At 48.0% G+C, this 16,452-nt stretch overlaps 1 protein-coding gene across 2 annotated transcripts in view; it reads right to left on the bottom strand.

Moving 5' to 3' along the window:
• The window catches only part of CFAP44 (cilia and flagella associated protein 44), a 969,845-nt gene that overhangs the window by 501,108 nt on the left and 452,285 nt on the right, over positions 1 to 16,452 (bottom strand). For both annotated transcript variants that reach the window (XM_078656625.1, XM_078656626.1), the window contains 2 exons: positions 4,328 to 4,537; positions 1,861 to 1,971 (listed from right to left, as the gene is read on the bottom strand). In XM_078656625.1, the coding sequence (XP_078512751.1) occupies positions 1,861 to 1,971; positions 4,328 to 4,537 (321 nt within the window). The remainder of the gene's footprint in view (positions 1 to 1,860; positions 1,972 to 4,327; positions 4,538 to 16,452) is intronic.

Raw genomic sequence — 16,452 nt, 5'->3', positions numbered from 1 at the left:
CTACTTAGTTTCTTTGCCCTGGAACAAATCCATACTGGCCCCAGGGGAGGGAATAGAACACTTCTCCTACGCAAATGAGAATTCAGATGGATTATCGAATTAGAAACGAAATACCCCGGGGGCCATAACTTGGACGAAGAATTATCAACACATTTACACTATGAATAATTTAAAATGCCTGTTTATTCTGAACTGCTATCAGTGTGACGTGCCTGTTGTTTATTCTGAACTGCTATCAGTGTGACATGTAATGCATACATATCGATGTATTGATGATAAAGTTACTGAACTATGATGTAATAGTCCAGTTTGACTTGATCTTAACTTCCCAATTTGATTTTCACTTTCTCGTTACACAGGAGGAAAGGAAGGGTTGCTGATGTTGGGGATTGTCTCATCCGTTCCAGATACCCTACCCTTTTCTTCTCCATCCTGTGGGTCCATCACAGATAAGATTATCTCTTCTCTATATGATGTCAACAGTGATGTCATCAGTGATGTCACGAATGATGGAACGTGTGACATCATCAGCAGTGCATTGCGGGGCGCGAGTTATAGTTAGCTGAACAAACTATAACAGTGGATTTTTCTGGTTTTGTACGAGTGAAGTGTCCAACTAACTATAACATCCCTGAAACCTTTGGTTTTATCAGTGAATTTCTATGGTTTTTAAATGCTAATTTCTAACTATAACGTCCCTGAAACCTATGGTTTTTCAGTGAATTTCAAAGGTTTTTAAATGCTCATTTCTAACTATAACATACCATTCGCGTTTCCAGAGTGGGGAAGAAAGGTGAGCGTGGCCTCCGAAACACCTCTTAGCAATCCCACTGTGTGGGATTTATTGGAGGTAATAGGAGTAGTAGTTAGCCCCCAACGTCAACCTTGGGGGCCAACTATCCCCTTTATTACCACCAATAAGTCCCACACAGCAGAATTGCTAACTTCTTATATCGGCCCGCCGCCTCCCTGCACCACCATGCAAAACTGCCCCCAAGCATGTTGTAAGTTGGGGGATTAAGTCCCCTTGAATCCTGAGGGTCCCTGGGGGCACACTAGCCCACAGGGTACCTCCAGGAAGCAGCACATATATATGTATATGTATATAATGCCTGCAAGGGGTGGAGGAACAATTGGTGTGGGCAGATAAAATAAAAATATAGAAGGGTGGGGCGAGCAGGGGAAAACCAGCTCAACACAGAGAAGAGCACCATGAAGTGCGGGAGAGAGAGTGGAGAAGTAGACGAAAGATGGTAGCATACAGAGCAACACAGAAAGTGGAGATAAACTAATGAGAGAGCGCAGTGAATAAGGGAGAGAGTAACATAGAGCCCCTGCAGGGATACAGGTTTTTGTGGGAGGAAAGTGCAACATGAGGGAGAGAGCTAGACAACATATGCATTCTCATGGAATGCTGCAAGAAAAAGAAAACAGTAGGTCCTTACATGTGAGCAGTGGAAGGAAACAAGCCATCCAATCAAAAGAATGGTAAAGAGGCTGTGCTCCAGAGGAGAGACAAACAGAACAGAAAAGCAAGCAATCATATAAGATTCAAGCAAATGAGAGTAACAATAAAGGCAACCAATGGTAAGGAATGGGCAGATACTAATTGTTAAATAAGGAAAAGAGAGAGAAACCCACATTATTTTCTTTGGTATCCATGTAAGTAAAGGAGTCTAGGCCCCTTGAATATAGCCAGAGGTCCCAGATATGATGTACAGTTCTACTAGTTAACCAAACCTGAAAGCACTGAAGACATTCATCTGCAGTAACCATGCATTCACTAAACAGTGCAGGAGAATGTCTTGTACAGCGTGTTGGAAGAATACTACTACAATGACAGAAGCCTCTACTACTCACATGAGAAGCCGGTGACCACTGGATCTGCCTTACAGGTCCTGGAACGCGGATAAAGCCAATTGGCTCATATCTTTCCCCTGTGGCAAAGAAGAAGACTGTTTTGTCTTCGCTCTGAAAATTAAACAAAGAATGTTGTCAGAAAAGTTATGTTTTGTTGAGTGAGTATGTACGAAAACACAGTTGGCCACATGCATCAAATAAACATTTTGCGATTAACAAATAGCGATTTTTACTGAATTGCTATTTGGAGGAATCGCCAAAGATTTCACAATTTTTTATATTACCTAATAGCGATTCGCTACATAGCAAATCGCTATTAGGTGAAACTACTCCATTTGTTCCTATGGCCCGAAAGGCCCATTAGTGCGAATGGTTTTGCATTAGTTAATTTGCGATTACCTAATTGCAAATCGGTAATGCAAAGCCAAGGATGCCCGGGTGCCTAAGGCCCCCTAAAGCACCCCCCAGAAAAAGAAATTGGGCACATGTAAAGCGACACATGCTCTAGGGGCCTGTGTGCGCAACAAGGCACTCTGAAAAATGCAGTTTTGTGCTCTTTTCAATATTTGCACATGGCTACCATCGACTTCAAGTCGATGTTAATTGCATTTTTCAAATGCACAGTTTACAGTTGGAAAATGCTTCATAGATGTGCTACGGGAATCGCAAGATGCGATTCCCTCTTTGTAGTTGCAATTTTATGTAATCACAATTTTTGCCATTACCTACAATTGAGACTACAAATCCTTTCATACATCACAAAAGGCTATTTTGCATTCGAAAACAGATGATTTTACCGATTGCACCACTTATGGCATTTTAGGAGTGAAGTAAAGATACTGGGCAACATGTATGAAAGTTTTTTTGCATATATGAGACTTTTTCGTGGTTTCTGGCACAGTCTGCCGTTATCCTTTCAATTCCCAAATTACTATCTGTGGGTACTTGAATCCAGTGAAGCCAATTAGTTAGGGTTTCGGTAGTGGTAGGGACTAGATAGCATAAGAAGTAAATAATATAATAAATTCAATGTCAAATTAATGCTAGATATTCAATAAACAGTGCTTTGTTTACAGAGAGTTACATAAAGAGAGCAATTAAATCTTCAATACAGCCAAACAACAGAAGTGGCCAAGATCTGATCCCAAATATTTTATGATTTTTTTCATACAAGGCACTAGGGTTTTACATAACATTAATCCCAAAGGCAAATGTTAAATTATGGGCAGCGTTCCTAAACTATTGACTATAATTAGGCCATGTCAGGTCCAGTGTTTGCTTGCAATCACAGGTTATGGAACAGACATGCTGGATAATAGATTAAAATGTACAAGGTTGGCATTACACCTCTAATGTCAGTTTCAGATGCAGCTGATGGATTTACAGAAAAGTGATCAAGAAATCCTCTCCCCAAAGAATCTGCAGAATTTGGGGTCCGTCCTCTGCAACTGAAATCTTTTGTTACTGGCGGAAAGTTGGAATACACTCTTTGGTTTGCTAAATGGTTGAATTATCCGACCACTGCAGTCTTCCTTTTTAAGCCCATTGCGCGTTTCATCTGGAGTAGGTATGGGGCTTTGAACTTATTTTGAGTTTATTAGTGTGATTTTATTATGGGGTTGGAGCAGAATACCAGGCTCAGGGCTCTGAAGCGGTGGGGTGAACAGATACAAATTGTCTCAAAAGCATTCGCGCTTGAACAACATTTTGAGGCAAAGTCCTATTGTGCCTTCTACTACTCAAAGGGAGAAAGAGAGGTTTCGTATTTTTCTTTTTTTTAAATGTTAGCTATATTGGTAGGTACAGGCCAGTAAATAAGTATGCTTAGGCAGACATCAACATCAGGCATGTTTTCCACCAAGGGACATTTTAGAGAGTAAGGGTAACATTTAAAACACCTGTGACAAAACCTGGAGCCCTAAGATGGAAACCTCAACATTAAGAGGAAAACCGTGTGGGGTCTGTCGACAAAAAGAAATCAAAGAGGCAAAAACTACAAAGGAATTACCGGACTTCCTGGATCTTGCCAATCCCTGCATCCATCAAGTTAATCATCAATTATGAAAAACAAAACACACAGAGCTCCTGGTCCCCTTTAAATATATACTAAAAATGCCTTTTGATATTTCATCATTCTTTACTTCCTCAAACTTCTCTTCCTTTCTGTTTTAATATAATTAAATTAAGTCTATCATTAGCCTCCACCCTTCAAGAGTTCTATATACATATAGCTGTGAATCCACAATGCTGTCCTAGAATTCTCTATCTGAACAGTAGCTATTGACACTGGAATGCAATACCTTTACCCTGGTTTTTGATGCAACTTAGATGCCATTTTGAAAGAACAGGTATTTGAGGAGACAAAATGGTTCCCAGAGGCACCTCAACAATGCTCACTAACACAAAGTATCAATTGAGTCCAAGACTAGCTCAGAAAACTTCAGAGAAACATTGATGAATACAGTACCCCTGTTGCAAGCAGCTCTCCATTCCGATCATATGCCAGGGCAGTAACTGGGGCAACATGGGGCTTGAAAGCCTGCTTCAGACGAATCTCTGCTTTCCCTGTACTGGTGCGGCCTGCGACGATGTTGAGACCCGTGGGGTTGTATACTTCCAAGAGACGCACAACGCCATCCTCGAAGCCCACTGTAAATATTCCTCCTTTTGGGTTGACCTAGAGGAGAAGAGGGTATTAGAAGATAAACAGCAATGCACAAGAAGCGAACATCATTCATCGGAGATCGTACTATGCAGCTCCGTAGGCACACGAGGAAGGGCATACTGGCAAAGAGGGCAATTACATGGCTTCACACACATCACACCACTTGGCTACAGATTTAAGGTACAGCGGATCCTTGCGAGCCGATGTTCTAAAGGGAAGTATCCCTTTGCTAAGAACCAAGATTTGAATTAACGAGTGTTATGGGTTTCAATGGCGTCAGCACGAAGATCAAGTAGACAATGGCATGGATGAGGCACAGAACCTGAAACGTATTGAGAGGAAGCAGTGCTCATGACGACAAAACAGACAAAATTGATTAAGTCTTGGGTTGGATTTTCAAGCCACTATAATACCATGGTGGATAATTAGGAGTTGAATCACTAATGCTGTACTACGATTAACCCCTCATAGACCAAGCAAGTTTTTTTTTTAAACTCTTTATTAGCGACTGCATATCAGCACATTATACCATTAAACATTCCATCAGTGTACAGTCTTTTCTGTTAACTCCCACAACTAGTAACTCCAGACCATCAAGATTCAGCCGTAAGAGCTTGTTACTAACAGATCTTAAAATTCGTGCACAGTCTTAAACCGTAAAACAGTATACTCCATTCACCTCCAGCACAGTTTTTCTGACATTGCTGTGCATTCGGCATATATATGTAACAATAGTCCATGATCTTCTCAGTCTGCCCTTTCCCCGCCCACCTCTCTCCCCCCACCCCTTTTCGTACGTCTCCTGGTCCGTTCAAGTACCTGGTATACTGCCCAGGCCTTAATCATTCGCATCTCAGCTAGTGTATTCATGCTCAGCTGACCAACCTGCACGCTATCTGGGCTAGGTCACTGCACATCCATCCCACCTCGCTCCCCGCTCTCTCCCTCCCATGGGCCGCCTACATGAATTGGCTCCTACTCCCCCTCCATTTCCTCCACCGCTAGTAGCATCTGCTCCCACTCCTGCGCAATCGGGTATTTCCGTTGTCCTCCCTCTTCCTCCCTACGCAGAACCATTCCCTCTGCTCTGCCCCATCTGAGTAAGTCAGAACGCCATACCTCTAGGTCGGGAGGCCTGGCAGACTTCCACCTCATGGTTCGGACCCTGATTGCCAACAGCAAGGATTTATTTATTTATTTATTTATTCAAAGTTTTATATAGCGCGAACAAGATCCTTACAGATATCAGAGCGCTTCACAGATACAGGGGTAGGGGCAACAGGAATGAACAAGATAAAGGGAGCAGCATAGTAATCACTAACATAGTAGGATAACAATAATGTACAGAAACATATCAAAATACAATCAGGTAAACAAGTAATATAAGACGTCACAAGTCATTGCTCCCACTACAGAAGGGTTTAGGTAAAGCCTTGGATGTGTGGATGGCTTATACCAATTTCTTAGGATAGAGAAAGCACTGGGTGGGGGCATCGGGAGGGTGAGACAATACACCAAAGTGTTAACATATATTGGTCGGTAGTAAGAGAGTAGCGTAGTAGTGACATCATAAAGTAGGAGTATAGTGCCAAAGAACAAGGTGATCAGTGATACAGAGCGATGCAGAGCATCAGATCCAGTATCTATAACGATCAGGAGATCTTGGTCAGAAGGATTGTTTTCACCTCTTTCTTGAAGAGTGCCGTGGAGGAGATAAGCCTGGTTTCCGGAGGGAGCGCATTCCAGATCCTGGGTGCCATTCCTGAGAAGGAGCGCTTGTATGTTTTTTCTTTCCGGAATCTGCGAGGTTTCAGGAGTAGATTTTTTGTACTACGATTGGATCTCGACCCTCCTGATATAGACAACTTTTGCGCGAGGTAGTTGGGTGCCTTGTGGTGCACGGCCGAGTGTGTCATTACTGCAATTTTTAGCTGTATTCTGGCTTCAAAAGGCAGCCGTTTTAGAGATTTTAAGTCTGGGGATATATGCGAATGTTTTCTTGAGCCAGTAATGAGTCTCGCGGCAGCGTTCAGGGAGGCTCTTAGGGGTGCTGTTGTGGAAAGCGGGAGTCCGCTGAGGGCCACAATTCCGTAGTCTATGCGAGGGATGACTAAAGCTTGTACAGCAGTTTGGAAGTCTTTGGCAGGGAGGAAGGGTTTAAGTTTCCTCAGTGTGTTGATTTGAAAATTAGCCCCTTTTGTGGCTTTGCTAATGTGCTGTTGCATGTTGAGCTTGGCGTCGACTGTGATGCCTAGGGATTTCGCTGAGTCCACGATAGTAGGTTGGACATTGAGTGCTGTTAGGTTATTGAGCCAAGTTTGGGTGGTGGAAGTTTTCGCCGGGGGTGAGATGAGTAGGAACTCAGTTTTCAGCGCATTTAGTTTGAGGTGATTATCGGCCAACCAAGATTGTGTGTTGCTAAGTGTGGAATTCAGAAGTTTGATATCTTCCGGGGATTGTAGCTTTAGGTAAAGTTGTGGGTCATCGGCGTACATATGGAATTGAACATTGGATGCTTGGAGCAAGGTGGCGAGCGGTTCCATGACGAGGTTGAACAGTGTGGGGGAGAGGGAAGATCCTTGTGGAACACCTAGATCTGCAGGCACCGGTTTAGATAGCACATTGTTGATCTTGAACTTCTGCGACCGGTTATGAAGGAAGGAAGAAAACCATTTGAGAACAGTTCCCGATAGACCCATTCTAGTGCTTAGCAGCTCCAATAAGTTCTCATGTTTGACCGTGTCAAATGCTGAAGAGAGTTCAAGAAGGATGAGGAGGCAGGACTCATTGCGGTCAAGGATTTGGAGGGCGTCATCAATTATGTGTGTCATAGCTGTTTCCGTGCTATGTTTCGCTCGGAAGCCTGATTGGTGAGGGTTGAGGAGGTCAAATTGGTCAATGTGTTTTGTTAGTTGGAGTTGGACACATTTCTCCAGCAGTTTGGCCAGGGTGGGGATATTGGTGATGGGCCGGTAATTGCTCAGGTCAGACGGGTCAATATGTGGGTTTCTTGAGTATAGGTGTGACTTGCCCCACCTTGAGGGAGTCTGGGATGAGACCTTGTTGAAGGGAGCTGTTGATGATTTTGGTCCAAAGAGGGAGGAGCAAGGGGATGAAGTCTTTTACTGCATTAGCAGGTAGGGGGTCTGTGAGGTGATTATAGGGCTTCAAGGTGCAGAGCAGTTTGTGTATTGCTTCTTCAGAGTAGGTGTCGAAGTACAGCCAGGATGTCTTGTTTTTAGGTTGAATGTTAGACATTCTGGTGTGGTTAGGGAATCGGCTTAAATCCATGACGAGGTAGCCCCGCAGACGAGGGCACGCACACAGCATATGGAGAAGGCCGGCCCCGTCAGCTCTGCACCGAGGACAGCAGTGGGGGGAGTCTGGAAACATTTTATGTAGTCTGTGGGGGGTGAGATATGCCCTGTGTAATACCATGGCTTGTATGAACTTAAACTTAACGTTCCGAGACACCTTTCTAGGGTGTTCTAGGATAACCTTCCAAGCTCCCTCTGTCAGTACCTCGCCAGAGTCTAATGTCCAGGAGTCCCGGAGTAAGTTAAGAGATATTGCAGCATGTTCCCTTACCCCAGTGTAGAGCCAGTGTACCAGGCGTCCCCCATTACCCATATAATAAAGAAGGTTTACCAGTGTGTGCTGTGCGGGTTTAACTCGCTGTGGGGCCCAATTAGTTCGTACATAATGTGACCCTGTGGCATGTAGGATGTAGAGCCTCGGGGGTGCCCCCGTGATTTGCAAAAAGGAGTCGTGATCTAATAGTGTGTCGTCCCCAAAAAGATCACCCAATGTGTCTACACCTGCATCTGTCCAGGGTTGCAATCTGCCTCGTGTCAGTCGTCCTTGCGGCATCGGCACGCCTAGAAGAGGTATGTTGTCAGCGTAAGGCGAGGCCTCTGACGTGTACGCCAGTGCTTTCTGCCAGCACAGTAGGGCAGTGTGTAATAGAGGGTGGCAGTCCCGAGGGATCCTGGCTCCAGGCAGAAGCAGAGAGTGTAATTCGCCCCGTGCCAGTCTGTCAGACGTGAGGTCAATCTCGTGAAGGTCCCTACCTGCAATCCGTCTCGCCAGCCACTGAAGCTGGCTCGCATAGTAGTACCCCCGAAAGTCCGGCAACCCTAGGCCTCCCCGTCTGGTACTCAATTGCAGTTTCCGGAGACTAATTCTCCTCCTTCCGGTCCCCCAGACCAGCGTGGTTAGGAGCGTATTCAGCGTGTTAAAGTCTTGTCGAGGGATAAGGACTGGTAGGTTGACGAAATAGTATAGTATACGAGGGAGCATCACCATCCTAGAGACGGCAATTCTACCCATGACTGTTAAGGGTAGACGTCCAGAATCCCACACTACCGCGCAGACCATTAATGGCTCTACGTATGTTACCCTCAATCTGATCCTCAGGCAATCTGTATACGTTAATACCTAGGTACTTAAACGTGGACTGCGCTATTGGAATCAAGTGTCCGCCAAATTGAATATGTGGGGGGTGCTGTAGGGCCCTGAAGTAGAATCCTGTAGATTTTGCAGGGTTAACGGCTAATCCTGACACAGCTCCGAAGCGGTCAAGTATGGCCGCTATCGGCGCATGATCCCCTTCCAAGTCTCGGAAGTACAGCAGGATATCGTCCGCATAGATCGAGATCAGGTTGTGGGTCCCTCTTATGGAGATGCCCACTCTCTCTGCGTGAGTTCTGAGAGCGATAGCTAAGGGCCCATACGTCAATACAAATAAAAGCGGCGACAATGGGCAGCCTTGGCGGGTACCCCTATGTATGGGGTGTGGACTGTGATTTATCCTTTGGACCCCACATCTTGTCCATTGTTGGGAAATGCTTCGGCATCTTACGGATGCTGAGGAAATTTCTCCCTCTACTATCACTCAACCACAGGAAAACAGTCGTTCAGGCGTTAATCGGGTCGCGACTGGACTATGCAAACACTCTTTTTTTGGGTCTACCAAAATATCTCATGACCCGTTTGCAAGTAGTCCAGAATTCGGCAGCCCGTGCTATTTTTGGACTCCCGAGGAGAGCTGGCGCCACTGCCTTATTGAACACTCTTCATTGGCTACCTATCTCCAAGCGAGTCCTTTTTAAATGCCTGACTGTGGCCTTTAAGGCCTTACATGGTATTGGCCCCAAATATATTGGGAAACGTATCTCCCGGTATGTGCCAAGCAGGAATCTCAGGTCATCTGGTCTGTCTTTCCTTACTGTTCCTGTAATTCGTCGTGCACGATTGGGAAGTCGATCTTTCCGCTATCTGACGCCCAAGGCATGGAACGAATTACCATTGTCCCTGAGATTGGCTCCTTGTCTTCTGACTTTTAGAAAGGATCTGAAGACATGGCTTTTTAGGAAATAGTCTCCTTTTCTGTTTTTTTCTGTTGTGTGGTTGCTTTCTATGCTGTCTTTCTTTGCCAAAGCGCCAGGATGCTCCTCTGGAGTCGCCGTGCGCTATAAAAGAAATAAAGTAACATAACATAACATAACATAACAGCTGTCCGAGATGTATCTGCCGGTGCGTGCCCTAGCAGTGGGGTTTGTATATAGTAGTCGTATCAGTTTAAGCAGTGAATCTGGGAAGCCGAAGCGCCGCAACACCTCGAACATAAACGGCCATGCCAGGGAATCGAACGCCTGCCGGAGATTCAGTGCGACACAACCTGCCCTGGGCACTTCCGGCGGTGAGGCCGCCATTAGAGAATGGAGTCTCCGCGTGTTGTGGGAGGTACTCCTTCCGGGGAGGAAACCACACTGGTCTGGGTGAATCAGAGCAGGGAGTCGGGCCTGTAGTCTTAGAGCAATGGCCTTACTGAGTATCTTATACTCTGTGGAGAGCATCGAGAGGGGTCTATAGTTAGTCAGCTCCAAAGTGTCCTTGCCAGATTTAGGGATGGAGGTTACTAGGGCCTGCATCGTTGATTCAGGTAAATGCCCAGACTCATACGATGTCTTGTAGACGGTCTCTAAAATAGGCACCAGGGTGGCAGAGTAAGTCTGGTAGAACTCCACCGGGAGTCCATCCATACCCGGCGTCTTGCCATGATTAAGGGATCGGAGTGCTATTCGTATTTCTTGCTGAGTTATGGGCCCGTCCATCCCCTCTCGCTCATCCCTGGTCAGGGTCGGAAGAGGCAGATCCCGTAGGAAGTCGCTGATCCCGTCGGCAGCAGTCACGGGGAAAGGGGCGTATAAGGCCCGCAGGTGATCCTGGAATGCCGTGTTAATCTCTGACTGTGTGTGTACTAGTCTACCTGTCCCGTCTCGAATGTGTGTGATAACCGGGGTTTCAGGGCGGTCTCGCACCAGGCGGGCTAGCAGAGCCCCGGATCTATCTGATTCAGCCTGCTGTCGTCGTAGGTACTCTTTATGGTCTATGACCCGTAACGTTTCCAAGAGCTCCGCGTGTTCGATATTGCTAGTCTGTAGATCCCCCTTTCGGGTAGGATTCACGCTTGCCTCCCTGTCCAGGGTTTTCAACCGATCCTCTACCCCACACAATTTCTTGTGAATTTCCTGCCGGGCTCCCACCAGTTGGCCAATGGCCGCCCCTTGTATTACCGCTTTCATGCCATCCCACACCACCAAGTTGGACGTTGCCGTGTCCCAGTTCTCCCGGAAGTAATTATCTAGGGCCTCTACAGTGACCGGCGGAAGGGGCCATCCTCCAAGAGCTGCGGGTCGAGCCTCCAGGTCGGGACCGTGGACGGCACCCTACCCCACTGCAGGTCTAATGTGTGTGGTCTGTGATCCGAAAAGGTTTTAGCCAGATACTCGGATGAGGAACACTTGGACAGCAGAGATGCAGAGCACAGGAATCTGTCCAATCGTGTGTGTAGGTTGTGTACTGGTGAGTAGTAAGAGTATTCTTTGTGGGTTGGGTGTAATGCACGCCACAAGTCTACCAGTCCCCATCCCGCAAGCCAAGTTTGGAACATGTCCGTCGTTCTATGTACTCCGGTCAGTTGTAGAGGGGGGTGTGATCTATCCAGCCCCACATCTAGTACCATATTCCAATCCCCTCCCAGGATCCAGGGGACGCCTACCCAATCTGCCAACGCTCGACCAACCTTAGCGAGGAAAGTGTCCTGATCAAAATTCGGGGCATAGACACTACCCAGGACCAACAGGGTGCCGTCTAGTGTACCCTTCACTAGGACATACCTCCCCGCTAATCCACCCTCCGGTCTAGTTCTACAAATGGGGTACCATGGCGTACCCAAATAGTAGCCCCCCTGGAGAAGGCGGAGTAGGAAGTGGAAATTACGGTTCCCCTCCATCTCTTCCGTAAGGTGTTTGCTTCGGACACTGTCAAGTGCGATTCCTGCATGAAGGTGATTTGAGCGTGATTTCGTAATAAGAATGCATGGATCCGGTGTCTTTTCTGAATCGCCCCAAGCCCACGCACATTCCAGGTTGTCAGTCTATACCTCGCTATAGTTTCAGCCATGACCGGACCCAGTTATATTCACTGTATGACGCCATGCACTGCATAGCGCACGATGCAAGTGCCTGCCAGGAGACGTACTTTAGCCCTCCCAAGAACAAAACTAACCTGGCACAGCCTGAAAACATTGCTGAGCCGAACAAGAAAGTCTGCAACAGAACCAACCAAATATGTGTGCATACGCCAGTGGGGGGTGGCCAAGCACAGATCTAACCCAATTAGCCATTCAGTTCGGTGGCGCCGCCAGGGGCGTAAATATCAGGATACTAATTCCAAATATCTTCCGGGGGGTCCCACTCCAGTGTCAAGTCCTCTCTGGACCCCATCTACATTGCATTAGTCTCTATCAGTGTCTCATTTGCGAGGTATATGTACTCTGTCCCATTCCTTTGCATTATTAGCCTCACGCCCACTCCGTCCCTCCTCCCACCCGTGTGTGTGCTGCCATCCGGCAGGTAACAGAAAAAGGATATCGTTGATCTTCAGGGAATGCAGTTTCCCACCTCCGCCGGTGATCACTCACGTCCGTTGTCCAGTAGTTCATCCACAGCTCTGGGCGTCACAGTCGGGAACAGTACCATACTATGTTCAGAGTCCGAGTGGATCGTACTATCGTCCGTGTCCGTATTAATAGTAGCCCGATCTTCCCTGAAGTTGCCCACCAGGGCGATGGCTCCCCGCTGTCCATCTTCCTGCTGTTCTCGCGAGGGCCTCCTGCGTCCCGGCTCCGCACCCGAGGCGAGGGACTCTTCATCAGCTTGTTCCGAGTCTCGCTGGGACGTGTCCGCCGACGCTCCTGGGGCCATGGCCTGGCCACCCTCAATGTCCATCACCTCCAGCCATTCCTCCACGTCAGTGGGGCTTTCGAAGAAGTGCATCTTCTTATCGTACACTATCTTGAGGCGGGCCGGAAATAGTAGAGCATATCGTAGCTTGGCCTTCTGGAGTCTCTTCTTGACCTCGAAGTACGATGATCGTTGCTTCTGTACCACATTGGTATAGTCCGGGTACAGTGAGATGCGCCGGTTTTCAAACTCTATGAGGGATTTTTCTCGGGCCTTTTGCAGCAAGGTGTCCCTGTCCCTATAATTGAGTATCCGGACGATCAGCGGGCGTGGCGGCCGGCCAGGTTTGGGCTGCCCAGTGGGGACCCGGTGCGCCCTCTCCACACAGAACAATGATGATAGTCCCTCAGGGGCCACATAGTCGCGAAACCACTGTTCCATAAATTCAGTCGCGCGGGCCCCCTCACTGCGTTCCGGCAGGCCAATGACGCGAACGTTATTCCGCCGATTACGGCCTTCCGCGTCCTCCACACGGTCCATCAGGGAGACCACTGTTGCTTCAGCTGTTGGACGGAGGCCGTGTGGTCCGCGACCGTCGGTGTTATATCTGCTATCGCCAGTCCCTGGTCTTTGACTTTGTCGGCCAGTTTAGTATGGTCAGCTTTTAGTAAGGAGAGGTTGGTAGTCAGGGTACCCAATTGCGATTCCATCACCGTCCTAGAGTCTCTAATCTCCTTTAAAATTAGGTCCAGTTTGTCCATTTGTTGGTCCCCTCCGGGGTCCGGGCCGGATGTCCTCGGGGGGGCCTCCCCCGCTGCGGCCGCCTGGGTGGTCACAGCCATAATTGGGCCTTCTCGGCCGTCAGGTGGTTTGGTAGTTTTGCGCACCATGGCCGATGCAGACCGGATACGTTCAGCCGTGCCGGGAGAATGCCCAACAAAATGCAGCCAATATCGCCGGGTGTCCCCGTCAGGCCCCTCCCCCGTGTCGCCTCACTCCCAGCAGTACACGCGTCCACTGCCGCTCACCCAGGGGGGATCTCCGTCAGGGCCTCCGCACCGGCCGGCCCTTCACGCCAAAGTCCGGTGCGCCGCAGTGCCTGGGGTTCTAGCGCGGTCCAGGCCGCCTCAGTGTCAGCGCGGTGTCCCGGTCCCCCGGGGTTCACGTCAATCGATAGCGGGAAATGGACCCAGCGGCACTCAGGGGTCCAGTGCATCCGGCAGCCAACCGGGGAGGGAAGAATGGGGAGATGAAGGGAGCGGGGGTGGGGGGGGGCGCCACACACATATGAGTCCAGTTATCATCACCCCCGCTTCCCTACCTTCAGCGGTGTTGCTGCGGAGGTGCCGTCCAGCGCACAGGGTCCGCCAGCCCCGTGCCGCGATGTGAGCAGGTCGCGCCGCTCCCAGGCGCCCCCCGCAGTCGGGACGGTCTGGTCACGGGGCAGTTCTCCCAACGCAGGGCACCCGGGCGGTCCGGTTGAGGCTCCGGGCGCTCAGCTGTACACCCCGGTCCAGGTGCGGCACTTCCGGTTGTCAGTACCCGAGGTCCCTCGGGCCCGCTCTAAAATCTAGTCCCCGGCTGCCCACGAGGAGGGAGGCCGCAAACGCCTCGGGCGCAACCTCCGGCCGTTCTCCCTCGCTGCTCCTCCAAACTTGGACCAGGGGTCCCGAGTGTCTCTGCGGCTCCCAAGCCGCCTGCCACGATCTGTTTGGGCCCCCCAGAAGCTCCTTTCAGGATGGCTAAGCCCCGGCGGCACCGGAGCTCTAGCAGACTCCGTCCGCCATCGTAGCTTGCTAGCCACGCCCCCCTATAGACCAAGCAAGTTAAGATCTATATCTGTACCCCCAGTTTGGACCAAGCCATATGCAAATCAGTCTTGACCCTGTTCCTCATGGGAACAGTCCCGCCCAAACTGGACTGTTTCCATGAGGCGCAGGGTCAAGATTTATTTGCATATGGCTGGGTGCAAACTGGGGTGGCATAGTAAGCAAAATAATGATGGATTAAACCAAGATGTCTTGACGGACAGTGAGTAGTTGAAAGGTTTCAGCACTCTGTCCATCATCTTGTTATGTTTGCAATGAAGTATATTACAAGAAAATAATTAACATAATATAACATAAAATAATATTTATGCTCTGGGGAAATTATGTTGGATTTTAGAGCTTTTTTATAAAGGCTAGAGGTCATTGTAGCAACTAGATACAGGCACCGAATTCAGAGATGTGGAATGAAAGGAGGATGTTGGAGGATAGACCAGTACTGGGTTTCCCAAAATGTGGGTTGCGACCCATTTGTGGGTCACCAGCCTATTTTCGGTGGGTCGTGAAAGTCCAAGCAATAAATAAAGATGCCTTTAAATTCTGTGTTTATCTTGTAACATTTGCATGCTTTAACGACAGGGCTCAAATGTCAGGCTTCTGACAAGTTGCTGCTTATGTTTTTTTAACATGGGATTGGTGCTTACTTTTCTCTCTTGGACTGGGAGGTGAGAGGAGTTTTTAAACGAAATTATGTGACAATCTTAGGATGTTGTACTTTATAACACACAGCAAAATGCAAATACCAGTAAATGAACTGTATACATTCAGCAGTTAGAAAGTAAAAGTGAAGTACTTTTTTTTGTAGTTCTGAAGTGTGATGAAAACAGAGATTTTAAAAGGAACAAAACAAATAAAGGCACTTTACATAAATTATACATATTTACAGAAAGCATATTTCCGCACATTATCATTTGAGTGCTGTAGTCTTATCAGTAAAACTGCATGTGTGTGCATAGTGAGGCCAGTTCAATGGAAAATGTGTGGTCTGAAAATGACAATGGGCCACCACATGAAGCATAAGTTACATTAAAAAACTCACCCCTCCTCATGTCAATTAAATGTAGGTGCGTTTTAAAGGCGTGTCGTTCTAAAAAGTGGGTCATGGTTCTTAAAAGTGTGGGAACCACTAGACTAGTATTTCTCCAAAGGCTATTGCTCTGGGTGTGGAGATGCTGACATGTTAACCTTTCCTTTTTATATGTTTTAGAACTGCCCTTTTTGGCTGTTACCTCTATGTCTTAGGGCCTCATTATGAGTTTGGCGATGCGGAGGGGGACAGCCACGCCCGCACCGCCAAACCCATGTACAAATCGACTGTCATATTAGGAGTTTTCTTCGGTCTGCCGGGCGGTTCTTTGGTGTTCCCAAGGCAGTGCCTCTGAACTAGGCACCACAATGGAAACATCAAAAGCAGTAGCTGCGTGGGATGGACTGCTGCAGTTCATGCCATACAGGTACTGGTGTGCATGCACACGGGGTGGGGGGGGGCATATTATGCCCCCGTGTGCATCCACATAATGTGAGGCACAAAGGGGCCCTGAGAGGCCCCCTTTGTTTCCTCGTCACCACACTTTTCATGGCGGTCGCACAGCCATGAAACGTGTGGCGTGAGGAAACTCGTATTATGCTTGGCGGGGCTGTAAACCTCCTACTAATGTTTGTGTTATATGTGCCCACACTAACCCTCCTACAATGGTGTGGGAGATTTATTAAAGGAAGCTGTTTGACGCCTCTACAGCAGAACAAAGAAAGAATGGAATATTGTGATTTCTGTGGTGGGCAGGTTCCAAATGTTTATGCCTTTGGGAAAAGTTAGTTGGTAAAAAATCATATAGCTCTGCAGCTACAAAAA

Source organism: Lissotriton helveticus, chromosome 8 (assembly GCF_964261635.1).
Source record: "Lissotriton helveticus chromosome 8, aLisHel1.1, whole genome shotgun sequence".
NCBI classification, from domain to species: Eukaryota; Metazoa; Chordata; class Amphibia; order Caudata; family Salamandridae; genus Lissotriton; species Lissotriton helveticus.
This window is presented reverse-complemented; position numbering and strand designations above follow the sequence as displayed.